Consider the following 27,615-nt stretch of genomic DNA (forward strand, 5'->3'; position numbering starts at 1 on the left):
ATTCGAAAAGTTTTTAACTAGTAAACAACCATTTTTGTCCGGAATTATACAATGTAGTTGTTGAGTTCCTATAATCGGTTTCGTTTTCAAAAATCGATCATTTAAATCATTTACTGCTGTGTCATAATCTTCTTCTGGGGAAAACTTCACTATAATATTCGGCAAGTTATCCGGTGCAGAAGCCCATTCAAAAGTTCTTCTGGTGTCGTTATTTGTTTGTCTACCGCGAGTTGGAGACTTGCTCTCGCTGCAAGTCGTTTGAGAATACCACCGATTCTATCACACGGACCTTTCCCATGGGCAGTCGCAAAAAATGCCATTCAGCAGGAATATCAAAATCATCTTCGTGGTAATATAAATTTACAAAGTTTTTAAAGTTTTTAAATTGTTGAGGAGCTCCATCAGAAAAATAATAAATCTTGTTACAACGTTCAGGAAGACTTTTTACGTAATCAGTTATTATTTCGATGAAAACATGAACAGCAACGGTATCATGTTTGTTAGAATCTGAGATAATTACTAAACTTTTGTGTTCAAGTTTGTTATTTACTGTATAATAAATAACGACTGGAAAAACTGTTGCCTGATTATTATTCCAGTGAAAACCAGCTGCCGCATTTTGTATTACGAAGGCATAATTTTCTGCAAAATCACAAATAATAACGTATTCGTTTGGTTTCAATGTTTCTTTCAATGTCTTCAAGAATTGGGCTTGCTCCTTAGCAATGAACGAATGAGGTAGAAGAATTTCTAACTCACTACAAAATTTTTCCACAAATTCTTCTGTAGGCTTAATAATAGTTTCTAAACTACTTCTCGGTTTTGATATCCAATATTTATATGTAATATTCTCGATTTCCCGGTCCTCAAAACATTTTAGTAAAATTTTACTCAACTCATCGACCCCAGGACAGTTTTTACATCCACCTAAATAACACTGAAAAGATGGATTTTCACATATAATCATGCTCAAGTAATCGCTGTAGTGTTTAATGGGCTTTTCTGTGTTCCTTGTCAAAGAATAAATATTTGCACCTAAAATAACAGTAATTTAGTAAACTTAAAATTCACGCATTTATAATTATTAATTAATTTGATAATTACCAAGCATCATTAACTTCACGTTTTGATGAATCGTACACACGCAGATGGTGTGTGTTCCACTTGCCCCTGCTAACACACAATGTTTTGGTCGCAAAGAAGCGAATTTTGAAAATCCAATTCTCTCAGTAGGATTTATTTCACAGAAACATTGGTATAATTCTTTTAAGTTAGACAGGATAAGTCTTTTCTGGACGTGTATCCGATTACCATCATCACTTCGAATTGATACAAAGTCTTTCATACCGGGCATTTGAGCACTATACTCATCATCGTTGTAAAAATTTTCAACTTTTAATTTTACCTGATCAGTAATTGTCCTCCCTATACAAAAATGTTGAGTAATTTAGTTTTCAAGTGTATTTAAAACATCGATTTTACGCTACCCATACCTAATTTCGATTCAGGTGTAGAAAGTAAACCCGTTTCTTCAACCAAATTTTTTGCTACTCTTGACAAATGTCTTGATGTATTCATAGTTTCACAAATACGTCTCTCACTCCATTTTACAGGTAATAATGTTAAAGTTTGTATTTTCAAAGACTTATCAGTTTCTTTATCGTTGAATTTATCATACAACATTTTAATTAGAGAGCGAAAATTTTCACCATCGTCATCAATCGATTCTTCATCTGAAGAAGAAAGCAAAACTTTTTAAAGCTGTCGGATACCCGATTTATTTTATTGTTCAAAAATTGATTATCATTCAATTTCTTCGATGGAATCGGTGATTGATTTAACAATTCTAATGCATGGTTTATTACGGGTAATTGAGTTGCAGCGCTAACTTGGGATCCTGAGCTTGATTGTGATGCTTTGGGTTCGCTATCAAATGACATGGAACCTTAAAAAATAATAGTGAAACATATAGCTACTAGAAATGTATTCAAGTAACGTATAAATAATTAAAAAAACTTACGGAATGATAAGGATAATGGGAGATCCATGACAGTTGTATTACTATCATTATCAGCCTGATCACCCTTGTGGAAATAATTCTCTGAAAAAACTCTTGACAAGTCTTTATAACTCTGAATAAGACTTTTCGAAATTCTTCACATCCCAAACTAAGTGAAGGAAAGACTTAATAAGTCTTCAAAACTCTGCAATACTCTTCAAAAGTCAAATTTTCCCTGCAATTTCGGAATTTCTCAAAGAGTTATTAAGACTTGATAAGACTTGTTCAGTTTTACAGGAAAAGATGAAAATATTTCTTTTCAAAAAAATTACTTATCAGAATTAAATAAAACTATAAAAAAGAATTAATGAATGTTTTAAAAAAATTTTTTTTAAATAATATTTTCATCACGTGCCACCTATTAGAAACTAAGAACACTCAAAGATTCTAACTGTAAATTCGTAAACTAAAATATGTTAGGAATCAATTAATTCCAGCAGATAGCGTGTGGATAGAAAATTCTTTCCTACCTAGAAAGTTGACTTTAATATTTGATAGTCCAAATTAAATACCGATTGGATTTACTCTTTGAGTAGTATCTGTTTCCAACATCAAGTGCACTTCATTTGCTGTTGATGTTTTGACTTGCTCAACTATGAGTGATTCGATGCCCATCAAAGTATTTTCGTGATGAAAATATTATTTAAAAAAAATTTTTTTAAAACATGCATTACTTCTTTTTTATAGTTTTATTTAATTCTGATAAGTAATTTTTTTGAAAAGAAATATTTTCTTCTTTTCCTGTAAAACTGAACAAGTCTTATCAAGTCTTAATAACTCTTTGAGAAATTCCGAAATTGCAGGGAAAATTTGACTTTTGAAGAGTATTGCAGAGTTTTGAAGACTTATTAAGTCTTTCCTTTACTTAGTTAGGGATGTGAAGACTTTCGAAAAGTCTTATTCAGAGTTATAAAGACTTTTCAAGAGTTTTTTCAGAGAATTATTTCCACAAGGGCATTGTTGTCATTATTGTCACTATAGTTGTCTTCACGGTCACTTACATCAGCACTAGGATCATTACGAGCATTTGTTTGTTGCTTCACTAACTCTGAAGCTTTTTTTCGACATGAACTGCATAATAAATAATTATCATCTAATCCTAACGTTACTTTCATAATATCAGTCGCCGGACGTAAACCAATTTTTTTAAAATGAGATTCCAACTCAAAAGGATTACAACACCGATCAAATACCTTTTTTGACGCCATAAAGACAAATTAAAAAAGCGCTTATAAACTAGAGAAATTATTTATTTATACAACAAATGTAATGACAATCTTTTATAAAACACTAGATTGCACAAAAGATTTATAGGTTATGTTTTAGATCTCAAAATGAAAAAGCCGCACTTTTAATCAAAACATACTAGCTTATAGCAACTAGTTTACTGGCTATAGGTAAGTCGATAATTGTTATCCCTAGTTTATCGATCTAATTGATATATTAAAATTTGAATCTTACTAAATACAGTCATCGATGAAGCCTCTAAATTGTGAATATAATGCCGTGAAATCGTTGAATTGTATTTATCTCATTATATAAATAAAATTTATGAAAAAAATTTTTTTCCATTTTTGAAAATTTAACAATATTTTTTCAATTGAATAAAAAAATAGAAAGAGAAATCGGCCCAATCTGGGTTCTACAGGGATAACTGTGGAATTGATTAAAGTTTATTTTAGAAAAAAAAATTAAAAAAAAATGTCGAACTTCGAAAAATCATTGATTTTTGTCAAAAACTGAAAAATTCCATATGTATTGACTTACAAAAATTTTTTAATATTTTTTATCGGAAAGTACATCTAAAAACAAAAATTTAAAAAAAAAAAAAAGGTACCTAAATGTTTAGTTTGAAAAAAAGTTATGGCTATTTGAAAATAAAAAAGCCATTTTTTTGAAAAATTCATAACTTTTTTGGAGTTAGGTAAAAAAATTCAAAAAAATTCTGAGAACCGTTTTTTATAGGGTAGAAAAGGATGGAAAACTTTCGGCCAAATCGAAAAGGGTCGGGGTCAAAAGTGGTCGATTTGGCATGGAATACCCCATATATATACATTTCATTATAATATCTTTTTTCCTCACCTTAGAGCTTCGACGCCACTAAACGATAGCAGAATTTTCTGTTTTTTATTATTTTGTTTTTTACATATTATTTTAATCAATTTTGTTGTGAAAAATAAGATTATGAGGCGTGCACTATTGGATTTTCCAAAATTTTGTTATCTACATTACAAAAAAAATGAGCTCTCGAAAGAAAATTTTCAAATATAATTCGGTCAGCAGTAATGCGACCAAGAAAACATAATCTGAAATCTAATTTTTATATTGGTTAAGATATTGACTACAAGAAATTTATTCATTCGTATAAATATTAAAAAAATTAGCGAAATACTATAAGTTCAGAATTCGGTCAGCAGTAATGCGACCAAGAATACTGGTTTCGTAGGTATTAACAAAAAAAAATTTTAGAACAACTTTTTCGGAGGAAACAAAAGCTAAATAGAGACGAACTTGATGAGTAATTCGGTCAGCAGTAATGCGACTAAGAGTGTATTTTTTTTTATATGATTCATTTTAATATTTAGCAATAAACGTAACGGTAAAGTTTGAATCATTAACAATGATACAAAATGTGGTCACGCAAATACACTGTATTTTCTTCGGTTAGCTGAAAAACAACCAATTGGGAAAAAAAAACAACGATATATAACATTATAACAAAGTTATTAAACCATTGAACACTTACCTTACGTAGAAACAAGTAGTACGAACAAAAAATCTAAAATCGTCAGGAAATTTTAATCTTCGGTAATAAAATCATTCAAAATTTTTCATTAAGTCAATTTTTTAACATAACTAGAAATAGTATTCGAATATATATCCGAGAAAAGAGTCGGAATGAATATAGATCGATAATAGACAAAAAAAAATAGGGTGGGACACTTGATAAAGGATATTAGAATGACACGTAATGTTCGATCGTCGCATATCGATCTAACAACATAAATACTAATATCCTTTATTAAAAATATGGTGGCCTCCACGTGGCGTGTCCTGGGCAACGATCAAAGAACTACAGAACAAGAAATGCAAAAGGATTAAATAAAATTGCATGAATATAAAGCGCAAGAGTCTTGTAATTTGCAAAGTTCTAAATTCTTTGGCTCGGCTAACACCATCACATATTAACTAAATCTTCAGTAGAAGAAACCAACGTTAGTAAACCAGCTAATAGTTGCAAATCGGTCGCTTCCAGGAAAGTTACGAGTCTAACAATTTTTGTCTAATGACGTAAAATAGTTGTCCGCGTAGTTCAAAAAATAGAAGCTTCAAACGACCTTTCAAACTATTTTTAAATCATTTTTTTCCAAATTCTTAAGTCTTTGGGGTGGCTCGAAGGGTAGTTCCGGGGGAGTTATTGCCTTGATTATTTTTTATATTCTGTGGGGGTGTAAAAGGAGTGTTGAGAAGGAGTCGCAGCTTCAAACGACCCTTTGAACTATTTTTTTTGAATTTTTCAAAAAATTTTTAAGCCTTTGGGGTGGCTCGAAGGGTAGTTCCGGGGGAGTTATTGTCTTGATTATTTTTTGTAGTCTGTGGGGATGTAAAAGGAGTGTTGAGAAGGAGTCTCAGCTTCCTTGTTGTCCGTGCGATTGTCCATCAAAGTGCAAGCGGTGCACTTTTCGTCGCGAGGCAGAGACCCTGAGTGTTATATGAGGCGACGCCGGATATAACAGCCCCCCAAAGAAGGGGTGCCCTGGCATCCCTGCTTTTGAAAATTCGGGTGTCTTCCTCACGCCGGGAAGTCATCGCTTGACTTTACTTCTTATTTAATAGTTTTATTTTTAACATTGTAATATTTATTTTTCATTTATTGAGTGCGCTTTGCCCTTTACAAGAATACATATGTATAGTAGTAAGTAATTTATTGTATATAGTTAAAAAGTTATTTTATATGTTCGATTTGCTGCGTTTTATATTGCAGATTGCTTTTTATAAAAGATTGTCGGAAGAGTTATTCTTCATCATAGAGGGAAAGAAGAGAGGAGGAAATTAAAACAGAATTAAAAATAATATTAATAAAATTTTAAGAATATGCTTTAAATTTTCGTTGTTATTGATTCTCCCTTTTTCTTTCTCTCTCGCGGGTAAAACATATAGGTAAGATGTATGTGCTTAATTCTAATGTTTATTTAATAAAAATAATAATAAAAGTTAATAAAAAAAATATATATAAAATGAAGAATATATAGATATAAATGTAATTTTTACGTAGATATTTTCTGTTTTGTTTGTAATTTTTTTATTTGATTTTAGTCGTAGTCGTAGTCGGCGAGTCGGATGCCGGTCCGGGATGGCGTTGATGGTGGTAGATTTTGTCGTCCATGAACTCCCGGTAGATTCTGTTGGCGTCTTGCTGGTCCTGGAGATCTTGGTCGAGTTGGGTACGTAGAAACTGTATCCGTGAATTCAAATGTTTCGTTCATCTTTCCTTGGACCGATTTTTGTTTTCTTATTTTAAATTTTTGTAGAGGTTTGAGGCAGGCGAAACAGCAACCGCAGTAATAATATCCTACAAAAAGTGTGGAGAATGTTATAATTGAAAGCACTGCGCCTGTGTTTGCAGCTGTGAGGTACCGATGCTTTGATTCTTCTTGGTGGTGGAGTCCAATTCTCGTGAGTCTATTCTCGTTACCTTCGAGGCTGTCGCCCCATGGTGAGAGTAGGGTGTTTTCCCCTACTCGTTCTTCGGCGATGTTTGTCAGCAGATGAGGTGGCCTAGGTTTTTCGGTGAGGTTAGTTACCAGATGGGTTAAGTTTATGGTGGGGAAGGCGAAGATACCGATTGTGTCTGTTTCTTCTTCGGTCCCTTTGATTATGGTATGATTATTTGTTAGGACGCAGCCGGGGGACAAGGTGAAGGTACCCGAGCCGTGGATCTGATGTTCAATGCGTATTTTTGAGTCGCATGTTGTTACAAAGTTTTCTGGATTACAGGTGGAGTAGGCCCAGTAATTCGATTGGTGTAATTTTATTAGTTGTGTTGAACATTTAGGCAATATTCGGACATCGCATTGTTTCATGATTACGTTGTTTGGATTTAGGTAAAGCTGTAGTTCGCACTCTGTGTTGTCCTTTACTGGTTTGAGGGGGACGCTAATTTCACAGGCTAAGTCTGTCGAAATTGTTTTGCAATTTTTGATGGTTTCCGAGTCCGCTAAGAAGTATTGATTTTGGAAGGCGTCTATTGCGAGATAATCTTTGCTTGGTCGGATCAGTAAGCTTCTTATGGCTCCTCCGATTGTTTGAGGGACAGGTATAGGTCTTATCTGGTACAGTTGGAATGTGATTTGGTTGAACAATGGTAGGGTGATTATAATCATAAATTTATTCTCTATTCTTCCCGTGTTCACCTTTGCAATGTTGGATAGGGCTTGGAGATTTATGTGGTCCACTGGTTGGGGTGGATTTAGGTTGGGAAAACGTATTGTAATGTCTCTTGTCGCGTTTCTCAGTTGGTCAGGTGAGAGGATTCCTCCTGGGACGACTCCTCTTTTGGCGTCTTCTATCGCCGACTCAGCTTCTTTGAGGTAGCGTAGTAGACTTGTTATTCTGTGTACTCTTTCGTCGGCTCTTTGCATAAGGTGTAGACGTAGCTTCATTTTCTCGATTTCGCTCCCGACCTTGGTCGCGTAGTGATTGATGGTGTTGGAGAGCAGAGTGACTCTGGCCTTAGTATTGTTTTGATCGGAGATGATTTTGTTTATTTCTGATTTTATTATATGCGTTGAGTTGTTTACGAGTGTTGTTATCTCTCTTTGGTCGTTGTATAATTTATCTATTTCTTGAGAAATATGTTCGTGGTCGTCGTAATCCATAAGTCCGAAGGCTTTTCGAGCTATGGATCCTACGAATCCAAACCAGGGCGTGCGTCGGTCGCGGGTTTTAATTGGGGTGGTACCGTTTGCCTGTTTTAGATTTTGTTTTAGTCGATTGATTATATCTTCTCTGTCTCTTTCTAGGTCCTTTAATATAGCCTCTTTTCCCAGGAATGCGCACTCCGGGGGAGAGAAGTATGACAGACAGGTTTTGCGGCTTTCTTTATCACCGTGTGTCGTTATCTCTTGCCAAGGGGATATATTGATGATGGTTCCGACGTCTATGGTAGAGATTATTTTCCATTCTCTTTCTATCAGATGGATAGTTTTGTATTTTTCATACAGGATTCCTGGATTGGATGAAGCCGGTTGGATTATTATAGCGTTTTGACCTGATTCCACAAAGATGATGAGTAGGCAGCATATGTTGACTTGCAGTAGCCGCATGTTTTATTATATTTAAAAAAAATTTTTTTTTTGTATCGTGTTACTCGGCGTGGGATGTGATCGTCTGTAACAGGAGGTTTATTTATTCAATAGCTCTTTTCAGTTTACTTGGATGTTTGATTATGCGTTTTCCATTGGGAAGTTCTAATATCAGACAGCCCTTATCGGTAATCCCTACGATCTCAAAAGGGCCTTTATAGTAGGTATCGAGTTTATTTTTTCGAGTTTCGTTCAAATTATAAGCGAAATCTCCTACTTGAAAATCTATTGGGTGTAAATTTTTATCGAATCTTTCTTTAGATTTTAATTTTGATTCGACAAGTGAATCGCGAGCAACACTCCGAGTGTGACTTAATCGATTCATTAGGTCAATCAGATAGTCGGGATATGTTTCAATTTTTTCATAATCGGGAAACTCGGTTGGAGCGCGAGCCTTTTTACCGAAAACTAACTCGTGAGGCGTGAATTTTGTCCCACTATGGACTGAGGTGTTATAGTTAAACATGGCCATAGGTAAGTATTCATCCCAGTCTGAGAAGGATTCGACAAACACTCTGAGATATTCGACAAGAGTTTGATGGCTTCTCTCCAGTGATCCGTTGGCTTGGGGATAGTATCCCGAAGTTGTTACTCTTCTTATTTTTAATATTTCTGACATTTTTGTTAAAAGTTTTGAGGTGAATGATGTTCCTCTATCCGACAAGATCGTTCTCGGACAACCGTATAGGCAAATATATTGATTGATCAGGGCTTCTGCGATCGTTTGGGTCCTGATATCCGGTATTGCTATAGCAGCGCAATGTTTTGTAAAATTATCCTGTATGGTGAGGATATGTACGTTGCCTCTTGCGGTCATAGGTAGTGGTCCTACGGTGTCGATTGAGATTTTTTCGAAAGCGTCGGACGGTGTATCGGTGATTACCATAGGTTGTTTAGTTTTTATTCTGGATAGTTTCTTTTGTTGACACGTGTCGCATCTCAGGATGTATTGATAAATTTGTTCTTTCATTCCTGGCCAGTAGAAATTTTCTCTTATTCTCCAGTAAGTCTTGAGGACTCCTTTATGTCCTCCGATTAGGCTGGCGTGTTTTTCTTTGATGATTTCGGGCCGTAGTTCTTCGGCTGGTACAGAAATTTCTCCGTCACAGAGTGTTATTTGTACCGGGCAATCTCGTAGCTCTCTCAGCAGGTGTTGTTGTATATTTATGGAACCGAATCCATCTCCTTTTTGAGCCATTCTTAGGGAGTGAATTTCGTAACGTTCTAATGCGAGACGAAAGCTTCGAAGGCCGTTTATCAAATCTTCACTAGATATTTTAGTCCGATGATATTCTCCGACAAGGAAAGAGAAAACCCGATATTTGCCAATTTTTGTCACCAGGACGTCTCCTTTACATGGCTTGGCCTGTTTCAGGTCGTCAACATCGATGAATTTGAGGTCGCGGAGTAGCTTTGCTGTTGGAGTGGCTAGTTCGCAGTCTGTAGTGAGGAAGTGAGCGATGTTATCTCGAGCGTAGGTGAGTCCATCTCGGCTATTTAATAGTTCCACTACTCTTAGTTCATCGGGTCTATCTGAGACTAGTACTTCCGGGTTTATTGATTTTTCCATCCCCCCCTCTAGGTTTTTGTTTAGAGGCTGGTTATTATTTGGGACTATTTCCTCATCGGAGGATGTTTCTAGTGGTTCTATGGTAATTGCTGCTTTTCTTTCGGGACCGTGAGGTCTCAATGGCGTGGGAGAGTTATTTTTTGCCGGTGGAGTTGTTATTTCTGGATTTTGTTGAGCAGTAGAGGTGACGGATGTTTCTCGAGGGGTTGTGTCTTCTTCTTCGTTTGGTAACTCTGGAGACATAGGTGGACTATTTGTTATGTCCGGAGTTCGAGGAATAGGTTCCAGGAACGAGACTGTCTTTTTCGATTTTTCGGTGTTCTCGGGCGCTGTAGGAGTAGTTGCTACAGGAGATCTGAAGTCTAGGAATCGGCTGGAGCTTGCGCCAGGTGAGTCTGTGGTATTTATTGTAGGTAGTTCTGATAGTCTGGTCCTCACCTGAGTGATGACAGAGTGATCTGGTATAGGTCTATACGGGGTTGACCCTTGGTGAACGCTTGTGTCGATTATTGATCTTGACTCTGGATCCCACTTGATGTCCTGGGATTCAAAATTTTCTATCATTGTACGAATTAAAGTTGGTGTTTCGGGGGCTAATTGGATAGTGGTATCAGTGATGTCAGATCTAGGTGATAGGCCATCGGTAGGAGATTTTTCTTGATTACTCTCTGGGTTTTCTGTTGTAGGTTGAGCTAAGACCACTGTATCGTCTGGCTCGCTGATGGCACTGGTACTATCTCGGTCCTCGTTAGCTTCTTCGGAGATAAACTCGTTTATGGTTATTTCGGCTTCTTCACTGGTTTCTCCGGGCTCTTCTTCTTCGTTGAAGGTTTTTTCTAATGCTTTTGTTTGTCGGGAAGCTTCGATGGACCTTTTCACTTCCTTTATCACATCGGGACTCGGTGCCTGTAAGGGACTCCACCAATGGGGGTTTCCTTTGGGGATTGTTGGTGATAGGGGAGGACGGGATGGTGTGAGGTTTTGGTCATCTGATAACTCTTCAAATGTTCTTATGGGTTTTTGGACGTTGGGAGTATTTTCAGTTGATGATTCAGTGATTTCCCTAGATGATTCTGTGTGTTGTGGTGCTACGGGGGTCTCTTCTTCTTCTTCGTCTCCATCGTCGCCGGAGTCAAAATAGGCCGGGGGAGTTAGTTCCCTAATTGAATCTCTAGCTGGTAGAGATGGGTTAGCTTCCCCCCCTCTAGGCTTTGGAGTGTGGAACACATCGTCCTCTCCAACGTGATGTTGAGCCAACCCTTGGGCTTCTTCGTCGTTGCTGGAGGTGACGGGTTCTATGTAGTTAATGGGATTTTTATGAGATCCTCTACGTAGTTCGGACCGTAATCGGGAGGCAATCGTTTGTCGAATCTCTGGAGCGCTCTTGAGAACTGGCCGATTTTTTGATCCTAAAGGTCGTCCAGGGCGACGTTTTGGAGGATCTGCTGTGATTTTCTCAACTCCTGTTGCCGGTAACAAGACGGCTTCTGGTATGTTTTCTTGGCCGGTGATTCCAGAGGGCTCGTTAGGCGTGCTCTCTTTTTCCTGGACCTCTTATTTTTCTTCTGGACGTCCTGTAGGGTTGTATGAGAGTGCGTCCGCGTACTGATCTCCGACGTTGGTCCGGATAGCGACCTTGGAGTGAAATTCGTTGATTTTTGATCGCCATTTCCGTTGTCTGTCTGTGAGATCGTGCGTGTTTCGTAGCCAGGCTACGCAGGCTCTTTTTGTTTGAACGGTGAATCTTTTACCGTATAAGTAAGGCCGGAAGTGTTGGATGGTATACACAACGGCGAGACATTCCTTTTCGTCCGGAGTATAGCGTAGTTCTGCGTCACGTAAGACTCTGGATGTGCAAGCTACGATTTTTTTCATTTTTATCTAAGTTTTTAGCTGAGTCAGTGGAGTCTAATTCTTGGTTCAAGATACCCGCTATGCCTTCTTCCGAAGAACTGACCGCTAAGATGAAAGGCTTGTCGAGATCTGGGAATGAAAGGGTTGAATTTTCGCATAGGGCGTTCTTGATGTCTTGAATGGCCTTTTCGGCCTTTTCGGACCACTTAAAAGGTTTCGTTTTTCGAGTTAAATCGGTTAACGGTTTAGCTCGAAGAGCGTAATTATTGATGAATCGACGATAGTAGTTTGCCAGGCCGAGGAATTTTCTCATCTCTCGTTGATTACGTGGATTCGGAGCGTCACGGATTGCTTGAATTTTCTTAGGATCAGGTTTCACTCCGTCTCGAGAGATGACATGTCCGAGATAGTCAACTTCTGAGCACAAAAATTTACATTTGTCTGGTTGAAGTGTGAGCCCTGCATCTCGGAGTACTTGAAATAATCGTCGGAGGCGGACTCCGTGTTCTTCTAGAGAACGGGCGTGGAGGATGATATCGTCTAAATAAATTAATATCCATGGTAAACAGCTCAAGGTTGAATCCATCATCCTTTGGAACGTGGCTGGGGCTCCTTCTAGTCCAAAGGGCATTCTAGCGTACTCGAAGTGTCCGAATGGAGTGGAGAATGCAGTTTTGTGGGCGTCTTCGGGGTCCATTTCTATTTGATGAAACCCACTGGCAAGATCGAAGACGCTGAAGTAGTGAGCGTCTCCTAGTTGATCCAGAATACCGACTATAGAAGGTAATGGATAGGCGTCTCCTATGGAAATTTTATTTAGGTCTCTGAAGTCGATTACCATTCTCCATTTCTTGACTCCTGTTTTAGGGTCTGCTTTCTTTGGGACGACCCATACCGGGGAGTTGTATGGAGATTTAGAGTTCCGTATAATTCCCTGTTCCATCAAGCTGTCAATTTGCCGTTGAATTTCGTCCTGGTGTTGTTTAGGAAAACGATATTGTTTTACGTTGATTGGTTTATCAGTTGTAGTCGGAATCTTACAGGTAGCTCGATTCGAACATCCTAATTTGTCACCAGGTAGGTGAAAGATGTCGGTGAAGTCTTGGACAATGTTGGTGATTTGTTGACGTTGTTCAATATCTAGATGTTGTAGTGGAAATTTGTTTAAGATTTCCGTTGTCCATTGTTCGATGATCTTGATCTTTGCTGGACCGTCGTCTGAAGAGTCACTGGAACTGTTGAGAGGCTCTTCAACGTGGAATTCATATTCTTCGAGGGTATGGGGGTCTAGTTCGATCGTGACGGGCTCGTCAGTTGTATTAATCACCATACAGGTGGCCATTCCTCCGTCTACTGTTACTAAAGCTTCGCCCATGAATAGGCCTATTGGAAGGTCTATTCGAGGCAAATATCCTTGGGTCAGTTCTGGATTTTTGATGGGAACTGGAGCGAACATTTTTGTTCTAGGAGGTACGGTAAAGATAGACGGTTCGAAGATGTCCAGGCTAAAAGGAATGGGTTCTAGAGGTCGAGCCATGACGGTGAGAGTTTGTTCGTAATATGAGATCTCGGCTTTTTCATGGTCTAACCAGTCGTTTCCGAGTATCCCCACTCCAGGGACCGGTAGATCTTCTCGGCTTACTTGGCATTGAACTGGTAGGCCGAAAATTTTTAACTCGACTGTACCGAGCGTTTGTACTGCTTCGCCGCTGATTCCCCGTGCGATTAATCGGTTATTCGGGTTTATGTAAGTTCCAGGCCGAAGAGCTGATTTATTGATGATTGTGACGTCTCCTCCTGTGTCTATGATGAAGCGTTGATATTTTCCGAGTAGAAGCGGACATGCTAATTCGATCTTGGGGCCACCGCCTACCGCGAGTATTTGGGATTCGCAGGATCCTCGCTTGATGATGAATGGGATCGGCCGAACTGGCTGGCTTCTCAAAACCATTGTGTGCCAATAAAAGGAGATGTTAGCTTGTTCTTTGGCGAAAAATTCGCTACCGAGGATGGCTAGATAGCCTCCTAGTCTGCGAGGTACTATTCGGAACGGGATGGCCTTGTCGAACAGGGTGAGTCTTACGAGGCCGATGATCGGTTGTTTGTTTGTTCCAATCCCCCCCACTTGTCCGAGATTTTCGCAGGCGAAGGTGGCGTCATCTGCTAAGGCTTCGATGCTGATGAAATTGTAGTTTGCTCCGGAATCAATCAGTATTTCGCAGTTGGAGTTGAGAAATTTTGGATTTTTAACTGTGATTACTGGTCCTCGGCCGGTGACTAGGGCGATTCCGTTTACTGGTTGTATTGACGGTACATGGCTGCCGTCATTTGTCGAGGTAGTGGGGGCTGGCTCGTCTTTACCTCGGTCTGGCGAGCGCCCAGCAAGTTTAAAGAAGGTTCTAAAGGATCTTCTTCTTTCTTTTAGGGCAGCCGGGGCAGTTGCAGATCTCGGAGCTTTTAATATGTCTTTCTAGCAGTACTGGTGATGACTTGGAGTATATCCCTGTTGGAGTAACTGGAGGTGGTCCTTGCGGATGTGTTGATTGCACAGTTCCGTGTGTTCTTGTTTGCTGGTATTGGGGACGTTGATTTTTAGGAAGATATTCGGGGTTTTGGGGGGGATATTGGGGATTAGGTTGAGGGCAGTATTGAGAATTATACTGAGGGTTATAGGGTGCACGGGAGGGATTATAATTTCCAAGGAAATTTGGATTTTGATATGGAGTTCGATATTGGGAATTTCTCTGGGTGTAATTGTTGTTGTGAGGACGATTATTGTTCACAGAATATACCAACGCTTGTGGATCTTCGCAATCTGAGTGTTCGTATTCGCTGTTTCCGCAAGGTGGTAGTCCATACCAGCCTTGGGTGGCAACTGGATAGTCTTCGTAGTAGTGTGCTTCTTTGGTGCCGAAATTTGATATGCCTGAGGTGTTGTAGGCGAAGGCAACCGGTTTCGGATTCACATAGAGATCAGTTTCCGGTTTGGACCACGGGTGTCCATGGGCTGGGGGCCCTTGTTGATTATTTTGGAAGTATCCTCGTGGACCGTTGTTGCGAGGATAGTGATTTCCGTTCTGATCTTGCGGGAATTCTCTTTGAGAAGGTTTCGGGTTCTGGATCCTCATGTTGTTATCGTATTTCAGTATTTGTTCTTGGATTGACTCGTACAGTGCGGTCAATGTTGCGTGTTGTTGAGTCGAGGCCAGGCATTTCAAATAATCTGGTAGAGATTCGAAAAATAGATCGACCGCCAGACGATGAGCTTGATTTGTAATCGCTACGCGATCGGTGTCTGGGACTGCATTCTGTATTTTACGAAGCATAGATCTTAGTCGGTAGTAAAAACTCTCGACTGCTTCGAATTTTCCCCTCTGGGCTGAAGTTAATTTTGCTAAGTTTATTCGAAGCGGATCTCCGAGCCGAAAGTGGCTTCTTAGAACGTTGACGAGTTCTTGTACGGTTCGGATTTCCATATCTTCGACGACGTTTCTTGCACGACCCCTCAGCTTCCGGAGAATGCGTCCGATAAAGGGCTGTTGATTGTTTTCGGGCATCATATGTAGCCAATCTTTTAGACGGTTGTCGAATTCTTCGTAGCTGACATCTCCGTCTCCGGTGAACGTGGGGAGAGCCTCTTCCATCTCCTTGGTGATTTTGTAATAATCTTTATCAGGTTCAGTCCGAGTGAGATCGAATAGTTTGACTCCATGATGATTATCTTCATTGTGGGCTTGCTCCTGTTCTCTGCGGATCCTGTTCGCTTCGATTCTGGCCCGCTCTGCTGCTAGTTGTTCTGGATTTGGAGGTGCCATTGCTGTTGATTTTGTTCGAGTTGGGGATTGGAGGTAGCTTGAATAGTCCGACTGGGGCTGGGATGTTACTTATTATCCTAGGCTTCTTAGACGGTGTTTTGTCGACTAGACAATTTAATTGGATGACTGGGATCTGATTTATCCAATTAACGATTTTGGTGTATACTTCAATAGGGATCGCGTTGTTCGGCTTTGGAACCGGTCCTCTCTCTTTACTCGTTGTAGGAGGCCCGTTTAACGGTGTTTTAATACAATTTTCCTGTTCACTCTCAGTTGTGAATTTCCTTTTCCTTATGGCTGAAGAGGACGGGTTAGCGAAGGTAGGATCTTCCCAATAACGTGATTCTATTAAGGGACGGTGATAAATTTGACCGTTGAAGAAGTCTGAGTAAGCTTTTCGGATTTGAAATTTAAAACCGCTTCGCGAATGTCGGACCATCAATGTATATTATTATTCGTGCTATAGTCAGCACTTCACGAGTTCGAGTAAGATTGGGAAAAGGAAATATAGTTTTTAACAAATGAATAAAATGACCGACAAATTTTAAATAAACAAACAAAAATTGTTAATGCTGTGTGGCTCGCAAAATTTTCCAATAGAGTTTTGTTGCTCGATAGACAGCAGCAAAATTCCAAGAGGGAGATTTTGTGTCGCGAGGGTGTAAAGAATAAACCTACGATTTGCTGGATCGAAGAATCGATCTCGAGAACGATCCTCGTTGCTCGTAAAAACAGCAGCAAGGTGTTTCGAAATGACCTTTGGGTCAAAGAACTGCTGGTACTGCAGCAGAACCCCGTAAGTAAATCGTAGAGTTTAATCAGCACCGGTTCACAGCTGTTAATGTGATAAAAATAATAAGATAAAATAGTAAGATAAAGATGAACTGAAAGGAATTTTTCGCGTCGGCAAAACGAAACGCGATAGCTAGGTGTGTTGCAACGGGTATTTTCTACGGATGACGCGTTAAGGAACTAAAAGTCTTAGTCAGCAAAACTTTCTTTTGAATGCAACAGTCTAATATTAAAATAATAAAATGATATTGAAGGAATGAATAAAATAATGTTTTAAAGCAATTAAAAATATATTTCTCTCTTTTTTTTTGTGGAGGGCCGACGCCCTAGTCTAATAATATTTCGAGGAGAAAAATTTTTTTTTTTTTTTTTTTTTTTTTTTTTTGCAAGAATTTAACGATAGAATAATGAAACGATATTTTACTCGGAATAAATAATAAGGAAGAATTTTAAAACTTTATGAGCCAACGCCCTAAATTGAAGGAAATTTGAAATAAAGACAGTATTTAAGGGATCGATCAGTTCATAAGGGAAAAGAATTGCCGTTTTCTAAATTTTTGGGTGACAAATTTTTGCCAAAATTTTGAAAAGTTAAAGAATTTTGAAAATATTTTTTTTTTTTTTTTTTTTTTTGAACTTCCGTTTGTGGTAACCCAAAAGGATGCGTTCGTATCCCACCGCTGCCACCAAAAATCTAATCTGTTATGTCCGAATTAATTATAGTTAAATAATCAATTGATAGAGTGGGCCTTGAGGAGGCTCGGACATGTTTTGTGATAGATTTTCTCTTGTAGGTAACTACAAGAGTTTTATTTTTAATGTGGATTTCGAACGCCTCCTGGTAACCAGGGTTCCTAATGGCGAATTCAGAGAGAAGTCGATAACAAAACTGAACTTACTGCCGTTCCTTATGAATTTAATTGTTAGTTGGGATTTTGAATTGCCGATCGGTAGATCCTGGACTGGTTTCTCTTCCTTCCCCCGTGGTTGAGATCGATGTAATGAAAGAGGTTCGGGAACTAATCTTAGAAATGATGGATTCCACGATATTCGGGGTTTTACCGTTTATTCGATATTTAGCCCTACGGGCGTGGCGCACTCAATGCACAATATTTCACTTAATAACTATTCACTTATAACTAAATTTTATGATTTAGAATGTTTTATTATGAGTTCGTGAACAGAGTAACGACTCAGGCGGATACTTAGATTCGCCTTTAATTAATTAATAGATCAAAAGTTAGAATTTAGAGAAAGATATCACTACGGACAACGGGGCCCTCGTTCCTGCTCGAAGAGCCCACTGGCGCGGTTCGTAGAAGATATAAATTAAAGAATCAAATAGGACGGTGAATTTAGAAATCTGTATAAGTGACCTAGTGCTTTATACCGCCTCGTACGTAACGCGGTACAAGGACACACACGGGTTCTACGAGGATACCTTCCCTCGTATTCTTTGATAAAAGATTGAACGCGCGTTCCGTGGTGCTTAGGGTTTTTGAAGACTCGGGTCGCGACTTTTGGAGGGGAATTGAATTTAGTTATTGGTCTAAAATTGCTAGTTTGACAGAACGTGGGCACGGTGTGTTCATGGCGTGATCGAGGTGTTGTCCGTGCGATTGTCCATCAAAGTGCAAGCGGTGCACTTTTCGTCGCGAGGCAGAGACCCTGAGTGTTATATGAGGCGACGCCGGATATAACAGGTAGTTCCGGGGGAGTTATTGTCTTGATTATTTTTTATATTCTGTGCGGGTGTAAAAGGATTGTTTCGAAGAAATCGCAGCTTCAAACAACTCTTTGAACTATTTTTTTTGAATTTTTCAAAAAATTTTTAAGCCTTTGGGGAGGCTCGAAGGGTAGTTCCGGGGGAGTTATTGTCTTGATTATTTTTTGTAGTCTGTGGGAGTGTAAAAGAAGTGTTTAGAAAAAATCGCAGCTTCAAACGACCCTTTGAACTATTTTTTTCGAATTTTTCAAAAAATTTTTAAGTCTTTGGGGTGGCTCGAAGGGTAGTTCCGGGGGAGTTATTGTCTTGATTATTTTTTGTAGTCTGTGGGAGTGTAAAAGGAGTGTTTTGAAAAAATCGCTGCTTCAAACGACCCGTTGAACTATTTTTGTTGAATTTTTTTTTTAAATGTCTAAGTCTTAGGGGTGGCTGAAGGGGTAGTTTTGGTATTTTGAGAATCCAATATACTATTTTCCGGGCTCTTTGACTTATTTTGAAACTGAAAAATCATTTTCAGTCTCAAAAGCAAAAAAATTTTTTTTTTGATTTTCGTTCAAAAAAAACGTTCAGAACTTCAGGTACATATTTTGACGGCTTGAAGTGACGTCACAAGTTTGAGGCTATGGGCGCATTATTATCAAGACTGAGTTAACTCAGTCAAATAATTTTTTATTCGGACGAGCGTGACTACTTATCGAAAGTAGTTATACCTAAAAATCATTCCTCAAAACAGTTTTTGCAAATTTTGAAGTTAACTACAATTTTTTAACAATAAAAATTATCGTTGCTTTAATTAACAAATTAATTGTGAAAAAGCTATTGAAGATAACTTAACGAAATTTTCAGCGATTATAATAAAATATCTATATTTTCACATAAAATTCTTTTGCAAATTTTGTTTGTTTATTATGATATTTTTTATTAACTTTTAAATAAACAAATTGAAATTTTAATGACTTCTCAGTACGATAATCGACTTTTTTTTTTTTTTAGTAATACGCATTATACATTTAAGTTCTTTACTTCGAAATAAAATTTCACTGCCCGGTATTAGTTTAAATAATATTAATTTCTATGGGACGCAGCGGCGAGCGGTACAAGTGCTGCGATTTACTGAGCTTACCCGTTAAGACTGTTGATCACTACAAATTACAAAATTATTTAATAAATGATTTTTACAATTCAATTTTTTTTAAATTTATTTATATTTTTAACAATATTTGCACAGAGTAATCGAGATATATTTATAAAAATTATTACTTAGATTTAACAGTAGAGTAAAATAAACATTTTAATAAAGTATAATGAAAAAATCAATTAATGCCTTAAATTAGAGTAGGTAAAGAGGGGGTGACATTCAATCGGTAAAACAGATTCATATGCCGCGTCCATGTTAGGGGACCTACATTACCGACTGTGTGTTCATGTCCTGTGACGAATGTCATCTGTAGATATGTGTGGCCTGTTTTACCGACAATGGGTATTATCGGTGGTAGATATGTATGACATTTTGAGGTTATGGATGAGGTTTTTATCGGTTGTTTTCATAGGTGGTGCTGGTGCTGAGTTCTGTAATTTAAATCTATCCGCCATTTTTAAAATTTATCCGCTACCCAGTAAACAATATGATGTCTTTAGAGGTTCTTGATGAACTCCTATTTAAGATTTGGACGTCGTAATTTTTAACGGAATGGTGTCTCTAAGACGTCTTGAGGACGTCGAATGCGCCACTTTATGAGTTATATAAGACTTCCACAAATATTCTCAAAGAGATCTTTTTTCTGAGTTCAAAAAAAAAGAGTGCTTACAGAAGTTAGAATTAGGAAGTCTTTTTGAGTTCAAAAATAAGATGTCTTGCAGAAATCCGAATTAAGAGCTCTTTACGACTTCAAATAATAGAGTACTTATAGTAGTCAGAATTGAGAGCTCTTTCTGATTTCATACAGAAAATTTGCAGAATATTATTATTATAAATTAATAAATATTATTTATTCATGCTATAAATTTATTAATATTAATTGTTAAATTATTATTGTTGTTATGTAATACTCATAATAATTATAATAATAATATTGATTTTCAGTCATTTTGTGACTTAATTTAAGTAATTTTTATCATTTAGTCGCCATCCTTTCGTCCACGAAGTCAGTATTTTTTTGATACTCCTTGACAAACAAGATGCATGTAATCCACTGGAAATTGAGACACCATACCAACACCAATATCTTCAAAATCTGATTTTCCTAAATGATGATCTTCATTTAAACGATTTATAAAATTCGAGTCAGTGCGTAATGGTGCATCCATATCAAGAAATAACATTCGATGGTCACTATATTCTCCTTCTTGAATGCACTTACCGCAACCATAAAAACCACCATGACCTTTTGTGTAGGTTACAAAAGCTCTCGCTGGTGAATCACAAATGACAGCCCTTATAATTACTTTAAATTTATGACTATCATACTCGGAACCTTCCTCTCTCAGATTTTTGTACTCATTAATGAAATCTTGAAGAAATTCATTAGTCATTTGGTTTGTTCAGTCCATGGTATATACCAATAACGAATGGTACAGAGACTTTTGGAAAAATTTCTCCCAGTATAGGATACAGTTGTCGTTTTGAACTCTTCGATATTGGCAAACCATCAATGTGTATACTAATCTGGATAATATCTGTAATCTGTTTTATATCGACAATTTTTAATTGATCAATTAATCCTTCTTTCAGTCCATAGTGGAAATATTCTCCTGGTGCAACCTCACGAATAGTAGTATCTGTAGGAGTATCAATTAAGGTACGACTGTCATTTGGAAGACTTTTTAACTCTTCTATTGACTCCACATTTCTAATAATTTTTAGTAAAGCACTTGATCCAGCTTGAGTAATGTTAAATTCGCATTTCCATTGAGCTAATTGTTTGGTTAAAGGAATTGGTACTTTGATATCACAATTATTATTATTATTATTATTATAAGTGATAGAAGTTGTAGTAGTTGTTGCTGTTACTGTTGATGTTGTTTTTGTTGTTGTACAATGAGAATTATCATTATTATCTGTGTAAGTCTTTAAAGAGATATCGGTTACGGTATTATCTAAATGAATCGACTGTAAACTGAAATCATCACTGTCATAATTATTGTCGTTGTTCATTACACTGTTATTAATAACTGGATCATTATCAAACGAAGTATCAACCGATGCTTTTGCACGTGCAGTCTCCAAAATTGCCTGCTCACAGCGTTTTTTCAATCTTCGATTTTTCTGACTCTTAGACAATTCACTGAATCTTTTTCTTTCAGACATCTTGAGAAAAAAATATTTTAAATTAAAAAAAAATCATAATTTATATTTATTTTTTGGATAAATGTATACGTTACCTTTAAAATCGAATGATTTCTCAAATTTATCACTGATAAAAACATGAAATATCATACACAGTCAAATATTAATTAGCTAAGAATATGCACTTACATTATTTTTAGAACTTTTAATTTACAAATTACGAAATCACTGGTTATAAATAATTAATTGATTTCACTAAATTAAAGTTTTGCAATTCGACGCTGAATGTAAATAGAAAACGTACCATACACTTATAGGTTATATTAAAACAGAGATAAAAAATAAAAATAAAATTTCTATCGTTGTGCGCATGCGCCAATACAATTCAATCCTACCTCAGCAAAATGACCTCTGAAAGAGTTCATATTCATGACATCTTACGAAGTCAGAAAAAAGACCTCTTAAAAAGCTCAGATTATTGATGTCTTATGAGTTCAGTAAGTAAACTATTTGAAGAGCTCATATTTTAGAAGTCTTACAAAGTTTGTCAAAAGATTTCCTGTCGACTTCTTGATTAAGAGTTATGATTGATGAATTCGTTAAGACATCATATTTAGACTTCTTATGGACGTCTTTGAAAAGACTTCTTCCAGAAGTCTTTCTGATTTGGATGCTGACTGGGTATTTTCCTACCATTTTGAATCCGCCATCTGGTGGCTGCTATCCGCCATTTTGAGTCTGTTATCTGAAATCTGCCATTTTGAATCTGATTTCCACCATTTTTATATCGAGCCGTCATTTTAAGTATAATATCCGCCATTTTGAGTCTGATTTCCGCCATTTCAAATTTTGATTCTGATTTCCTGCATTTTTATTAAAAAATGCACCTGTGATCTCAGCATCAATAGTAGTTGCTTAGATCACAGGTGCATTTCATTGTTTATATTCTGAAAAGATTAATATATTCACACTGTACGTATGAGGAGTACATGCGAGAAGATACGCCATCTGTCGAGGTTTCTGTCTACTTCTAAACAGGTCTGAACCTGTTCATGGTCACGGTAACTGCGTAGTTCTCTATGCTTTATTCCTAACTGCGTACTAGATGACTCATTCTGTTCTAGAATTTTCTAACTGCGTAGTAGATGACGTCGTCATACAGGTCTGAGCCTGTTGAAAGTCACGGTAACTGCGTAGTTTTCTTTTTTCTATTTCTAACTGCGTAGTAAACACATTTCTTTTTAAACACATCTCTTCAGGATTGGTTTAGTCAACATGTCTACGACAAATTGCTTCAAAGAATTGAAGATTTTGAGCATGAGGGTTCCGGATGGAGTCTGCTTGGACCGAACAGCTTGATGGTAACCATGTCACGATTCACACCAACCCAAGTTGGAAACTCCACCTTCGTCAGATTGCCAAAGAAGAATGTCAAGAAGAAGAATGCGGTTACGAATATCCAGAACAATGATGAGTTCTGCTTCCTGTGGTGTGTCAACGCTGCCTTGCATCCACCAGTATTGGTTCCGGGTGATCCTACAAGTTATCGATACTTCAGCGTCAGATTAAACTATGAAGGTATTCAATTTCCAATCAAACTTAATGATATACCAAAATTTGAAAAAATGAATGACCTTAGCATTAATGTATATGGTATAGAGTCAGAATTCACGGGTAAAAAGTCTGAAAAAAGTACTATTATTCCATTATATTTAAGTAACTTCGAGTCAGAAATACCAACAATACATTTATTAATGATTAAAAAAAGTGTAAATTATACTGATAATTTAGATAATATTGAGTCTGTCTATCACTTTGCATGGATACATAATCTTTCTGGATTAATTACAAGTCAAATATCTCTAGGTTGACATAGATTATACTTTTGTGATCGTTGTTTGAATCATTTCAAATTAGAAAAATGTTATTTAGAGCACCGAGTAGATTGTTTTAAATCTAACAAAGTCCGCATGGAATTTCCCAGTGAAAAAAATAAAATTTTGAAATTCAAAGATTTTAAGTCTAAAGATACTGTGCCGTTTGTAGTTTACGCGGATCTAGAATGCACACTCGAACCCCCAGGAGATGATGAAAAGATAATTAATAAACATGTTCCACACAGTATTGCTTACTATGTACATTGCAGCTATGATAACACACTCTCCAAATTTGAATTAAACCGTTCTCCTGATTGCATAAACTGGTTTGTTAAACAATTAGAGTCATTAGCTCTGGACTTTGAAAAAATTCTCAAGAATCCCATTAAAATGAAACCTTTAACGAAAGAGCAACAAGATAGACACAATCAGGCAACTGAGTGTCACATCTGTGAAAAACCAATCACTTCTACAACAGATAAAGTCTATGATCATTGTCACTTCACGGGTAACTATAGAAACGCAGCTCATAAATCATGTAACGTTAATTATCAGAAATCTACCATTATCCCAGTTGTCTTTCATAATTTATCCGGCTATGACTCACACTTTATAATTAAATCCTTAGCTACAGTATTTGAGGGTGAAATTTCATTATTACCAATCAATAAAGAGCGTTACATTTCTTTCACAAAATCAGTTAAAAATACTTTAGTCTCTCTAAGATTTATTGACTCTTTTAGATTCATGGCCTCCAGTTTAGAGAAATTAGCTTCATACCTTGATGACAAAGACAAACAGATTACGCGACTACACTACCCTGACCCTAACAAATTTAAATTAGCAATACGTAAGGGTGTATTCCCGTATGAGTACATTGACAGCATTGACAGACTAGACGAGAGACAATTACCTGACCAGGAATCATTTTATTCAAAATTAACAAACTCAACTATTTCCAATGATGATTATGCTTTTGCTCAAGTAGTTTGGAACGAGTTTAAAATTAACACGCTTGGAGAGTACTCAGATCTATACCTAAAAACAGATGTCCTTCTCTTGGCTGATGTTTTTGAGAATTTTAGACTCAGTTGCTTTAAGACATACAATCTAGATGCTCTATACTTTTATACAGCACCAGGTCTTTCGAACTCGGCAATGTTAAAGCATACTGAAGTAGAACTTGAACTGTTAACTGATCCTGAGATGCTTCTTTTCATTGAAAAGGGTGTTCGCGGTAGGGTATCGATGTGTGCTAATAGACATGCTGAAGCTAACAACCGGTATATGGGCAAAGATTTTGATTCAAACAACCCCGAAACATACCTGATGTAGTACGATGTAAATAATTTGTATGGCGCAGCGATGAGTATGTCTTTACCCAAGGGTAAATTTGAATGGGTTGAAAATGTAGACAATGTAGATCAGTTTTTCAATGACGATGAGAGTGTAGGCTACATCCTTGAAGTGGGCCTACACTATCCTGAGAAATTACATGATCTACACAAAGATCTACCTTTATGCCCAGAACATTTTGTACCACCTGGCAGCAAACAACAAAAATTAACAACAACTCTGTATGATAAGTCTAATTATGTAATATATTATAAGAATTTAAAACAATGTTTAGATTTAGGCTTAGAACTTAAGAAAATACATCGAGTCTTGAAATTTGAACAGTCAGACTGGCTCAAGTCATACATTGATAAAAATACTGATTGCCGAAAATTAGCGAAAAATGAGTTTGAAAAAAATTTTTATAAATTAATGAATAATGCGGTTTTTGGAAAGACGATGGAGAATGTAAGGAAGTACAAAGATGTATATTTAAGAACTAAGTGGCAAGGTCGATACAATGTATCCGATTTAGTATGTAGGCCAAACTTCCACAGCCTTACAATTTTTGATGAGGATATGGTTATAGTTGAACTTAACAAAGCTAGAGTTTGCTTCAACAAGCCAATCTACGTAGGGTTTAGTATATTAGATCTATCTAAAATTTATATCTACGACTTTCACTATAATTATGTGCTTAAAAATTATGCAAAAACCTCTAAATTATTGTACACCGATACAGACAATTTAATTTACCAATTCAATGTACCCAACATCTATAAAGACATCAAACGTGATATTTCAAGGTTTGATACTTCCGATTACCCACCTAACAATATCTTCAACATGCCCCTTGCTAACAAAAAGGTTCTGGGACTCATGAAGGACGAGAACAATGGAAAAATCATGTCCGAGTTCGTGGGTCTCAGAGCCAAATTGTATGCCTTCGAAATCCATGATCCTGAGAAAGAAAAGGATAGGATTAAGAAACGGGCAAAGGGTATCGGAGGATCAGCCTTGAAGACTATCACGTTTGATGACTTCAAAAGATGCCTTTTTGAAAATGTGCTGTTAAAGAAAGAACAGTACATGATCAAAAGCAAAAAACATCAAGTGCACACAATAAAACAGGAGAAACTTGCTCTCAGTTGGGCTGATGACAAACGTCAACTCATTGAGGCAAGCACGGATACTGTGCCTTGGGGTTATAAAGGCTCCTTAGATTTTAAGAAACGAAAACTTGTAGATGATGAAAATAATAATAATAAAAGACAAAAAAATATTAAGTAATAATAAAGTAATATTAAAAAACAATGTAAATATAGTTTTTAGAATTTATGTAGTAAGGTTTTGTAAATAAAAACAATGTAAATATAATTTGTGTTTTACATATCAGATTTATTAATCCAACTATTATGTTTAGTATCAAAACCTAACCATTTAACATAATATATATTTCCACGTTTTCTAATTACTTTTTCAACAAGATATACATCTGGATATTTGACTTTGCTGAGTTCTTCATTGTAAAATCCTCCTTCAATTGGTTGATCCTGATAGTCCACGAGCTTGTACGTTGTTGGATTCGTATTCTGCACCGACTCGATCGCGAAGATTTCTTTTGTCCAGTTTGGTGTGTATCCTTTGTCAAAAACATGCTTGTACTTGCTGATTCGGACTTTGTCTCCAACTTTGAACTTCTGCTTCGATTTGGTTTTCAGTGGTTGATATATGTTTTCCAATAGTTGTTTCTCCTGAGCAGCGGTAACATCGACAGGTTTCATTTTGATAGTGCGATGTTTAGTGTTGTTGTAAGTATTCACCAAGTCATCAAGTATATCGGTCCACTTGTAGCTGCAACGAGCTGTAAATTCTCGCCACATTTTATTCTTGAGTGTTCTATTGAAACGTTCACATATGGATGCTTTGAGATTGCTGAATGTTGAATACAGATTTATCTTGTGCTGCTTCATCAGATCTTTAAATTCTTTGTTGTAAAACTCTTTACCCTGATCAACATGGACATTCTTAGGTACACGACCTTGCTGGAGTACAGACTTCATAGCACTAGTGACATCTACACCACCTTTTGATTTAATTGGAACTGCCCAGGCATATTTAGAAAATATATCTATGATTGTAAGCAGATACTTGTGTCCTTTATTGACTGTCGCATATGGAATCATCTCAACCAAGTCAGCTTGCCAAGTCTCGTCGAGACCTCGGATGTCAACATGACGACGTTTATAGTTCCTGCGAGCTGGTTTGTGAAGCTCATTAGCTATCACTGTCTTTTTGTCGTTCATTGAGTTTCTCAGTGAGATATTTGATATTATTTTGGTGAGAGGAAAGTACTGCTTTAACTTCCTCAATAGATGTCTGCAAATTTCCCACAGCAGCCTTCAGTATTACTATTTCAGAGTGTAAATGTGAAATAATCTCTTTCTGTTCACTGTCTATACTTTTATTCAGTTCAGACATTTGTCTCAGTACAAACTGCACTGTCGCCGTATCATGTTCATTTGAAGGATTACCGAGATTGCACAGCCTTTTATTCTCAATGTTATAGTTTCCATCAGAAGTTACATTGAAACCTCTACCAGCTGGCCCTCGTTGACCTAAGTTATTGTCCAGTGGACGTCCAAATATATCGATGCTCATGGTTGTGAACACTTTGACTGTCAATGTGTGAATGATTTAATTTTTCAGAAGCTTTTAATATATAATTCCAGCCTCCCTAAGCACTTCAATAGTTGATATGATTTCATTCGTGTGACTTGGATTTCCAGCAGCTTGAGATGCCATAAGTAGTCGCAAACGATCAACTAGTTCATTTGGATCATCCCAGTAAACATAGTCCATTGGTAATCTCTGTTTTCTTGCAATCATATATTTTGGTAACCCTTTACCGAACTTGGTGATAAAATCAGCAATGT

The 27,615-nt window shown here is 37.0% G+C and overlaps 1 protein-coding gene across 1 annotated transcript; it reads right to left on the minus strand.

Annotated features, from left to right (window-relative positions):
- Positions 1-220: 220 nt before the first annotated feature.
- Positions 221-1,701, minus strand: LOC141525988 (uncharacterized). The gene is made up of 4 exons (XM_074240698.1): positions 1,494-1,701; positions 1,105-1,425; positions 427-1,035; positions 221-342 (listed from the first exon to the last, which is right to left on the minus strand). The coding sequence occupies exons 1-4, from the start codon at positions 1,681-1,683 to the stop codon at positions 221-223; spliced, it is 1,242 nt and encodes a 413-aa protein (XP_074096799.1). The 5' UTR covers positions 1,684-1,701.
- Positions 1,702-27,615: the final 25,914 nt, after the last annotated feature.

Source organism: Cotesia typhae, unplaced genomic scaffold (genome assembly GCF_013202065.1).
Source record: "Cotesia typhae breed Kobodo isofemale line unplaced genomic scaffold, CoteBio_Ctyphae contig_30, whole genome shotgun sequence".
Classification (NCBI taxonomy): Eukaryota; Metazoa; Arthropoda; class Insecta; order Hymenoptera; family Braconidae; genus Cotesia; species Cotesia typhae.